At 45.8% G+C, this 10,913-nt stretch overlaps 1 protein-coding gene across 2 annotated transcripts in view; it reads left to right on the forward strand.

The window, feature by feature from the left end:
- FBXL16 (F-box and leucine rich repeat protein 16) overlaps nucleotides 1–6,143 on the forward strand; it is a 70,788-nt gene extending 64,645 nt beyond the window's left edge. For both annotated transcript variants that reach the window (XM_075318449.1, XM_075318450.1), the window contains exons 3-6: nucleotides 2,942–3,450; nucleotides 4,038–4,122; nucleotides 4,202–4,265; nucleotides 4,410–6,143. In XM_075318449.1, the coding sequence (XP_075174564.1) occupies nucleotides 2,942–3,450; nucleotides 4,038–4,122; nucleotides 4,202–4,265; nucleotides 4,410–4,558 (807 nt within the window). In that variant the 3' untranslated portion in view covers nucleotides 4,559–6,143. The remainder of the gene's footprint in view (nucleotides 1–2,941; nucleotides 3,451–4,037; nucleotides 4,123–4,201; nucleotides 4,266–4,409) is intronic.
- Nucleotides 6,144–10,913: the final 4,770 nt, after the last annotated feature.

The raw sequence follows: 10,913 nt of genomic DNA on the forward strand, positions 1-10,913 counted from the left end.
TCCGGCCGCCGTAGCGATGTTGCTGCGTGTGACTCCTAGGAGCGATTTTGGATCGTTGCAAAAAAGTTCCAAATCGCTCCTCGTTGACATGGGGGTCCGCTCCCAATTATCGCTGCTGTCGCTGAGGCGAAGTTGATCCTCGTCCCTGCGGCAGCACACATCGCTACATGTGACGCCGCAGTAACGAGGATCATCTCCTTAACTGCCTCTGGCCACAATGCGGAAGGAAGGAGGTGGGCGGGATGTTACGTCCCGCTCATCTCCGCCCCTCCGCTATCATTGGGCGGCCACTTAGTGACGTTGCTGTGACGCCAAACGGACCGCCCCCTTAGAAAGGAGGCGGTACGCTAGTCATAGCGACGTCAAAGGCCATGTAAGTACATGTGATGGAGGTGCGCGTTTTTGTGCGCGACGGACAGCGATATGCCCGTCGCGCACAAACGATGGGGGCGGGTCTCATGCTAGCGATATCGGGCCGGATATCGCAGCATGTAAAGCCACCCTTAGAGAGGTTAGATAGGGAACAGAGGTGAGTGAAGATGAGGTCCAGCGTGTGGCCATCTTTGTGAGTAGCTGCAGAAGACCATTGGGTGAGGCCGAAGGAGGAAGCGAGTGTTAGAAGTTTGGAGACAGATGAGTGGGAAGTGTCAATGGGGATGTTGAAATCTCCCATGATGATGGTGGGGATGTTGGTGGAAAGGAAGTGTAGTAGCCAGGTGGTGAAATGGTCAAAAAAGGCGGTGGCTGGCCCTGGAGGGCGGTAAATGACAGCCAGCTGAAGGTTGGAGGGGGCGTAGATACCAACGCAGTGCACCTCAAAAGATGGGAGAGTAACAGTGGGTGGTAGTGGAATTGGTGTAAAGGAGCATTGGTCGGACAGGAGCAAACCAACTCCTCCACCATGCTTGTTACTGGGGCGGGGGGTGTGAGAGAGTTGGAGACCACCATAAGAAAGTGCAGCAGGAGAGGCTGTGTCAGAGGGGGTGAGCCAGGAGAGGCTGTGTCAGAGGGGGTGAGCCAGGAGAGGCTGTGTCAGAGGGGGTGAGCCAGGAGAGACTGTGAGCCAGGAGAGACTGTGTCAGAGGGGGTGAGCCGGGAGAGGCAGTGTCAGAGGGGGTGAGCCGGGAGAGGCTGTGTCAGAGGGGGTGAGCCGGGAGAGGCTGTGTCAGAGGGGGTGAGCCGGGAGAGGCTGTGTCAGAGGGGGTGAGCCGGGAGAGGCAGTGTCAGAGGGGGTGAGCCGGGAGAGGCAGTGTCAGAGGGGGTGAGCCGGGAGAGGCTGTGTCAGAGGGGGTGAGCCAGGAGAGGCTGTGTCAGAGGGGGTGAGCCAGGAGAGGCCGTGTCAGAGGGGGTGAGCCAGGAGAGGCCGTGTCAGAGGGGGTGAGCCGGGAGAGGCAGTGTCAGAGGGGGTGAGCCAGGAGAGGCTGTGTCAGAGGGGGTGAGCCGGGAGAGGCCGTGTCAGAGGGGGTGAGCCGGGAGAGGCAGTGTCAGAGGGGGTGAGCCGGGAGAGGCAGTGTCAGAGGGGGTGAGCCGGGAGAGGCTGTGTCAGAGGGGGTGAGCCGGGAGAGGCAGTGTCAGAGGGGGTGAGCCGGGAGAGGCAGTGTCAGAGGGGGTGAGCCAGGAGAGGCCGTGTCAGAGGGGGTGAGCCGGGAGAGGCCGTGTCAGAGGGGGTGAGCCGGGAGAGGCAGTGTCAGAGGGGGTGAGCCGGGAGAGGCAGTGTCAGAGGGGGTGAGCCGGGAGAGGCAGTGTCAGAGGGGGTGAGCCAGGAGAGGCCATGTCAGAGGGGGTGAGCCGGGAGAGGCCGTGTCAGAGGGGGTGAGCCAGGAGAGGCAGTGTCAGAGGGGGTGAGCCGGGAGAGGCTGTGTCAGAGGGGGTGAGCCAGGTTTCTGTGATGCCGAGGAAGGAGAGTTTATTAGTGATGAAAAGGTCATGAATGTAGGATAGTTTGTTGCAGACAGAGCGAGCGTTCCATAGAGCTCCTGTTAGTGGGACTGGGGGAGCGGGGCCTGGGTGAATGGGTATGAGGTTTGCGAGGTTGCGGAAATTTGTGTTAGGTTGTGGATGAGGGTTTGAAGTGACAATAGGGATGTGATGAGGAGGACCAGGATTAGGTGAGATATCTCCAGCAGTGAGGAGAAGCAGAGAGAGTGTTAGTAGGTGGGAGCAGGAGAGGCCATGAGGTGGTCGTGTGCGTCTGGAGACACTGGGTGAAATGTGGAGGAAAATATCTGAGGGGAAGGTAAGATGGGTGGGGAGGATGGAGGGAGAGATGGGTGGGGAGGATGGAGGGAGAGATGGGTGGGGAGGATGGAGGGGGAGATGACCAGGCCATTACTTGGTGTAGAGATCAGAGGGGAAAGTAGAAAGTGAAGTATTATAGAGGTGAAAGTGAAGGTGAACACAGACATTGTTTACAGTGACTATGTATCCAGTTACCTTCCGGTCACTTCCAGCCCAATTCTGGCCTAATTCAATGCATCATACTTACATGGTGCATACTTGTCATGGTGCAGACGAAACGTCTGCACATAGCCCCCTATATACAGAATGAGCCCCATATAGCCCCCTATATACAATATGAGCCCCCACACACTGATTAGTGGAAGACGGAGCCAGGAGCACCATTCTCCACCGATGTATTCACCGCCATCTGGATCCTGAGGATGTAGATAGTTGGGATACCAAGAAACTAGCGGCGGTGGACGGACGGCGGGGAAGGGCATGGTGTGGCCATGGTCCACTGTTTCACCCCTTCGGCTGTCTTGGTCAGCGGGTGGGACTGAAATAGTCAGATGTGGCCCACGGGATGCACTTTGCACGGCCCTGGTCTACACGTACACATTGTAATACCGTTTCCCCCATGGTTGCCGGTGTCTTGACAATATGACGGCTTTGATTTTCCTCTTTTTTTGGTGATGACTGTGAAATGTTCCCTTTCCCTCAGGTAATGCTGGAGCAGATGCAGGGGGTGGTCCGGCTGGAGCTGTCTGGGTGTAATGACTTCACAGAGGCCGGTTTGTGGTCCAGTTTACATGGACGCATCACTTCTCTGAGTGTCAGTGACTGTATCAACGTGGCGGATGATGCGGTAGCGGCCATCTCCCAGCTGCTCCCTAATCTGGGGGAGCTAAACCTGCAAGCCTACCATGTAACGGACACAGCGCTGGCGTACTTTACTGCCAAACAGGGCCGAGCCACACATACGCTACGCCTCCACTCCTGCTGGGAGATCACCAACCATGGCGTGGTCAATGTGGTCCACAGCCTGCCCAACCTCACTGTCCTCAGCCTTTCTGGGTGCTCCAAAGTGACCGATGATGGGGTGGAGCTGGTGGCCGAAAACCTGAGAAGATTACGAGGACTGGACCTGTCGTGGTGCCCCAGACTGACGGACACAGCATTGGAGTACATTGCATGTGACCTGCACAAGCTGGAGGAGCTCGTTCTGGATAGGTGGGTGGTAAATTGGAAAGGATAGCCATTCTCATGCTATTTTAGCATAAAGAACCCCTGAAATGGTCCCAAAGTTACTGAGGGGCGCTGTAGGGTGCTGGATATAAATGTTTAATAATAAAGGTCCCGAAGTTCTTGTTTATTGATGCCCTGCTTATCTCTGATCCTTAATGAAGGTGATCTTCCTCTGTGCCACACCTTGCAAACACCCCCGTTCATCAGCCATGTGTCACATTCATTTCAGAGGTCCCTTGAGACCCCATAGCAGGAACTTAAGGTTTCCAAAAATTCACAAAGATAAAGACTTCATTGTCGGTGAATGGATTCTCATCATAATAGTTCTTCTGAATCCATCAAACCACCCCACCAATTCCTGTCTGATCTCCCAAAATCTTATTTACTCTAACTTGCAGTACCGCCTTCCACCACTTCTGATAGGTAAACTGTCATTGGAATCTATGCAATAGCGCCCCCAGGACTGATCTTAGAAAAAAGGAGCATGAACGAATCCTTCTCGAGATGACAAAACCGTGACTATGTCCATTTAGAAGGACGGATATAATATAATGTGCTATTGCTCTCCTCAGGTGTGTACGGATCACAGACACTGGACTCAGCTACCTGTCCACAATGTCGTCGCTCCGGAGTTTGTACCTCCGTTGGTGCTGCCAGGTAAAAATGGATCAATGGTGTGGTATGAACCCCAAATACATGATGTATCTGATCACTCCCATATCGCTTTCTGTTCCAGGTACAAGACTTCGGCTTGAAGCATCTCCTGGGAATGAAAAGTTTACGCCTCTTATCTCTGGCCGGTGAGTTTATATATCTTCGCTACTGTACTGGATGTTGGGGGGTTGTTATACTCGGTGTACTGGATGATAGGGTTCTTATACCAAGAGAAGCTTTCTCTGAAGTCCACTTTTAAAAACCCTCATGATCTGTCTTATCTCCCCCAGGTTGTCCTCTCCTCACCACCACCGGCCTTTCGGGTCTCGTTCAGCTACAAGACCTAGAAGAATTGGAACTTACCAACTGTCCCGGTGCCACTCCTGAGCTCTTTAAATATTTCTCCCAGCACCTGCCTCGTTGCGTGGTGATCGAGTAACCAGCAGGAGCCGTATCCTCCGAAACCATTCCCAGCACCGACCATCATCCGATCGGAGACTTTGGCTACGGAAGCATTGACTTCCCGAGTCATTGATTTGCTGAAAAAAAAGCAGAAAAATAAAGAGAGCAAGATCCTGGGAGATATTTCACACTCCGGTTTGTGAAGACCTCATTCCATGTCCCGATGTCGGGGGTTGTATTATTTCCCGCGCCTCATCTCTTGTCTTCTCTGTCGTGGATTGATACTCACAACCAGTAGAGCCGGCTCCCATCCGAAAACCCCATCCACGTTCTCTCTACAGGGATTGTATGGCGTGAGGTGGAGTGCAGCACATTGTGGAGTGTCGCTTCCAGTTCCAGTGGTGGTCCTCCATAGTTTGGTTCCTAATATTTTTTGAAGATGGTTATTTTTTTGGGGTTCTGTTCTTTTTAATCTGCATTTTAAGGTTGGGAAGGTCCAAGAAAACCAGCGTCAGGAAGTGATTCCGCCGGATCGTGGCATTTATTTTCGGAAAGTTCTTTAGAAAGGTTTCGCAGGCTGTTGATGACATGCCCGAACTCCACCTGACGGAGTAGTTGGAGAGATCCATCTCGTACCAAGATCTTGCGTCGCCTTTCTTATTTTTACACTCCGGTCTATAGATATATAGTATGGACGTTTCCATCATCTGCCTGTTTACTACCTTCTCGCTCAACGTTTTTCTATCTATTGTCCTGGAGCTGATGGTTTTTAGTGAGGACGGTTGGCGGAACCTTAGATTTGGCCAAGACGTTCCATAAAAGGACATCAAAGATTCAAGGTCTACACATGACCACACGCAAGAAGAAGATCTGGGTCGGCCTTCGGTGGTCTTAATGCCGTGTCTCGGTTGATGCGTGGAGTGGACTGTACAACGCGGTGTAGTCAACTGACCAGAGGAACGTCCGTCAGGAAGGACGCTGTATAAACCTTTGCTTGGATCGGGAGGGGTCCCATCCCTCATCCATCTTCCCGGCTTGCCCCAGTGCCTGTACATTGATGCTGTTGCTTGATTCACTGCTTTCATCAAGGTGGAGGACATTACTGTTCATCTCTTCCCGCCATGACCTGCCCCATCCCCAGAAGACCAGGGAGAAGCAGTGCCATTTTTGTTTTTTTTTATCATTTTTTTCTTACATTTGTGCTTTTTTGACACCTTTGTTCCGAGTTCACGAGAACTGTGAGATGTCACTTGGACGACGTGATAGTAAAAAAGGAAGCTTCAGGGGTTACCATACAATCAGACGTTCCTTTTCTGTTCTCGTCTTGTGCCGTCTCCGTCCATCTCTGATTCCACAGGGTCTTTTTCTCTAGATATCACCCTCTCATCCCTTCTCATATCCCATATGACACGGTCTGTCTGTATGTATGCGTGTCCCATGCCCCGCCCGCTCCATTATCCCCCCCCCCCGCCCGGTCCATTATGCCCCCCCACCCGCATGTTTCTCTCCTCCTGTCTCTTTTTTCGGACTCTTCTCATTCCTTGGAGAGCACTGTCTATGGAACGATCTCGTGCTGTTTTTTCACCATGCTTTAAATATATTAAAATATATAAGGATTCCAAGTTTTCATCCAGAACAACATGGCGGCTCGTCGATTAATTCGTAAAAAAGTGAGACCGAGACCCCCTCCCGCCTCGCCCCCACCCCTCCCCCCGCCCATACACATCGGACTCTTGGTAGGTGCGGCCAACTTTAGTCTGAAGTCGGGACATGTGACTGTATGACACTATTATTTTGAGAGGTAGTGGCAGTGAGTGGCGGTATTATCTGCACAAAACTACTGCATTATCTCTTGTGAGCAGGCACCGTATAGCTGTATTATTTGGGAACTATATGGCACTTATATGTTGGTTTACTATGCACTATTATTTTTTTTGTAGTGTTATATGAAGATTGGTAATACTCTTTGTCTATATGGCACTAGCACTATTATTTTACAATCTGTTTGGCGCTACTATTATGGCATTATTATTTTGGGGTTATGTGGCCCTACAATTTCCTGATTGTATAGCACAACTATTTGTGGCATTGTATGGCACTAATATTTAGAGCTTATATGTAACGCTTATTTTGCGGTTGGAGGTTGGACGGCACTATTATTTTTAGGTTGCATTGCGCTATTATTTTGAGCTGGAGTGACAATATTATTTTAGAGCTAAATGGCACAATTGTTTTTGGAGTTGTATTGCGCTACTATTTTTTATGTTTTATGGCAGTATTACTTTGTGGGTTTATGGCTTGTATGATACTTTAATTTTGTGTTGCATTGCACTATTAGGATGAGGTTGCACAGCACTATTATTTTTAGGTAGTATGGCAATATTATTTTGAGCTGGTAACAGTTGATGACAGTATTATTTTACAGGTATATGACGCTATTGTTTTTGGGCTTGCATTGCGCTATTATTTTGACGTTTATGACAATATTATTTTAGAGTTAAATGGCACTATTTTTTTTTTAGTTATATTGCGCTATTTTTGATGTTTTATGGCCATATTACTTTATGAGGTTATGGCAGTGTTGTTTTTGGCTTGTATGGTACTTTTATTTTGTGTTGTATTGCACCATTAGTTTGAGGTTGCATGGCACTATTATTTTTACATTATACAGCACTATTATTTTCAGGTAGTATGGCACTATTATTTTCAGGTAGTATGGCACTATTATTTTCAGGTAGTATGGCACTATTATTTACAGGTAGTATGGCACTATTATTTGAAGCTGGTGACAGCTGATGACAGGATTATTTTACAGGTAAATGGCACTATTGTTTTTGGGCTTGTATTGCGGTATTATTTTGATGTTTTATGGCAGTATTATTTTGCAGGTTTATGTTACTGTTGTTTTTGGGCTGTATGGTGCTGATATTTTGTGTTGTATTGCACCATTAGTGTGAGGTTGCATGGCACTATTATTTTTAGATTGTATAGCACTATTATTTGTATGTAGTATAGCACTATTATTTTTAGATTGTATAGCACTATTATTTGTATGTAGTATAGCACTATTATTTTTAGATTGTATAGCACTATTATTTGTATGTAGTATAGCACTATTATTTTTAGATTGTATAGCACTATTATTTGTATGTAGTATAGCACTATTATTTTTAGATTGTATAGCACTATTATTTGTATGTAGTATAGCACTATTATTTTTAGATTGTATAGCACTATTATTTGTATGTAGTATAGCACTATTATTTTTAGATTGTATAGCACTATTATTTTGAGCTGGTGACAGTTGATGACAGTATTATTTTAGAGTTAAATTTCGCTGTTATTTTTGGGCTTGTATCGCACTATTATTTTGATGTTTTATGGCAGTATTATTTTAAAGGTTTATGTTACTGTTTTCAGGTTGTAGTGTGCTTATATTTTGGGTTATATTGTACTATTAGCATGAGGTTGCTTGGCACTATTATTTTTAGATTACATGGCACTATTATTTTCAGCTGGTATTACAGTATTATTTTTTAGTTAAATGCCATTATTACTTTGAGGTTTTATGGCAGTGTTGTTTTCAGGTTGTGTGGTACTTTTATTTTGTGTTGTATTGCACTATTATTTTGAGGTTGTATGGCGCTATTATTTTAGGGTCTGTATATAAATATGTTGGGGTTGTATGGCGGTATTATTTCAGGGTCTGTATGTAAATATGTTGGTGTTGTATGGCGGTATTATTTTAGAGTCTGTATGTAAATATGTTGGGGTTGTATGGCGCTGTTATTTCAGGGTCTGTATGTAAATATGTTGGGGTTGTATGGCGCTATTATTTTAGGGTCTGTATGTAAATATGTTGGTTGTATGGCGCTATTATTTCAGGGTCTGTATGTAAATATGTTGGGGTTGTATGGCGGTTTTATTTTAGGGTCTGTATGTAAATATGTTGGGGTTGTATGGCGCTGTTATTTCAGGGTCTGTATGTACATATGTTGGCGTTGTATGGCGCTATTATTTCAGGGTCTGTATATACATATGTTGGCGTTGTATGGCAGTATTATTTTAGGGTGTGTATGTAAATATGTTGGGGGTATATGGCGCTATTATTTCAGGGTCTGTATGTACATATGTTGGGGTTGTATGGCGCTATTATTTCAGGGTGTGTATGTACATATGTTGGGGTTGTATGGCGCTGTTATTTCAGGGTCTGTATGTACATATGTTGGGGTTGTATGGCGCTGTTATTTCAGGGTCTGTATGTAAATATGTTGGGGTTGTATGGCGCTATTATTTTAGGGTCTGTATGTAAATATGTTGGGGTTGTATGGCGCTATTATTTTAGGGTCTGTATGTAAATATGTTGGTTGTATGGCGCTATTATTTCAGGGTCTGTATGTAAATATGTTGGGGTTGTATGGCGGTTTTATTTTAGGGTCTGTATGTAAATATGTTGGGGTTGTATGGCGCTGTTATTTCAGGGTCTGTATGTACATATGTTGGCGTTGTATGGCGCTATTATTTCAGGGTCTGTATATACATATGTTGGCGTTGTATGGCAGTATTATTTTAGGGTGTGTATGTAAATATGTTGGGGGTATATGGCGCTATTATTTCAGGGTCTGTATGTACATATGTTGGGGTTGTATGGCGCTATTATTTCAGGGTGTGTATGTACATATGTTGGGGTTGTATGGCGCTGTTATTTCAGGGTCTGTATATACATATGTTGGCGTTGTATGGCGCTATTATTTCAGGGTCTGTATATACATATGTTGGGGTTGTATGGCAGTATTATTTTAGGGTCTGTATGTACATATGTTGGGGTTGTATGGCGCTATTATTTCAGGGTGTGTATGTACATATGTTGGGGTTGTATGGCGCTATTATTTCAGGGTGTGTATGTACATATGTTGGGGTTGTATGGCGCTATTATTTCAGGGTGTGTATGTACATATGTTGGGGTTGTATGGCGCTATTATTTTAGGGTCTGTATGTAAATATGTTGGGGTTGTATGGCGCTATTATTTTAGGGTCTGTATGTAAATATGTTGGTTGTATGGCGCTATTATTTCAGGGTCTGTATGTAAATATGTTGGGGTTGTATGGCGGTTTTATTTTAGGGTCTGTATGTAAATATGTTGGGGTTGTATGGCGCTGTTATTTCAGGGTCTGTATGTACATATGTTGGCGTTGTATGGCGCTATTATTTCAGGGTCTGTATATACATATGTTGGCGTTGTATGGCAGTATTATTTTAGGGTGTGTATGTAAATATGTTGGGGGTATATGGCGCTATTATTTCAGGGTCTGTATGTACATATGTTGGGGTTGTATGGCGCTATTATTTCAGGGTGTGTATGTACATATGTTGGGGTTGTATGGCGCTGTTATTTCAGGGTCTGTATATACATATGTTGGCGTTGTATGGCGCTATTATTTCAGGGTCTGTATATACATATGTTGGGGTTGTATGGCGCTATTATTTTAGGGTCTGTATGTACATATGTTGGGGTTGTATGGCGCTATTATTTCAGGGTGTGTATGTACATATGTTGGGGTTGTATGGCGCTATTATTTCAGGGTGTGTATGTACATATGTTGGGTTGTATGGCGCTATTATTTCAGGGTGTGTATGTACATATGTTGGGGTTGTATGGCGCTATTATTTCAGGGTGTGTATGTACATATGTTGGGGTTGTATGGCGCTATTATTTTAGGGTCTGTATGTACATATGTTGGGGTTGTATGGCGCTGTTATTTTAGGCTTTGTATGTCCATATGTTGGGGTTGTATGGCGCTATTATTTCAGGGTCTGTATGTAAATATGTTGGGGTTGTATGTCGCTGTTATTTTAGGCTTTGTATGTACATATGTTGGGGTTGTATGGCGGTATTATTTTAGAATCTGTATGTACATATGTTGGGGTTGTATGGCGCTATTATTTCAGGGTGTGTATGTACATATGTTGGGGTTGTATGGCGGTATTATTTTAGAATCTGTATGTACATATGTTGGGGTTGTATGGCGCTATTATTTCAGGGTGTGTATGTACATATGTTGGGGTTGTATGGCGCTGTTATTTCAGGGTGTGTATGTACAAATGTTGGGGTTGTATGGCGCTATTATTTCAGGGTGTGTATGTACATATGTTGGGGTTGTATGGCGCTGTTATTTTAGGCTTTGTATGTACATATGTTGGGGTTGTATGGCGCTGTTATTTTAGGCTTTGTATGTACATATGTTGGGGTTGTATGGCGCTGTTATTTTAGGCTTTGTATGTACACATGATGGGGTTGTATGGCGCTATTATTTGCTGACTATACGGTATTTTTTTACAGTTTGCGGCAGGGTAATGTGAGTCTCTTCGGTGCGGACACGTGACCACATAC

Source organism: Anomaloglossus baeobatrachus, chromosome 7, assembly GCF_048569485.1.
Source record: "Anomaloglossus baeobatrachus isolate aAnoBae1 chromosome 7, aAnoBae1.hap1, whole genome shotgun sequence".
Classification (NCBI taxonomy): Eukaryota; Metazoa; Chordata; class Amphibia; order Anura; family Aromobatidae; genus Anomaloglossus; species Anomaloglossus baeobatrachus.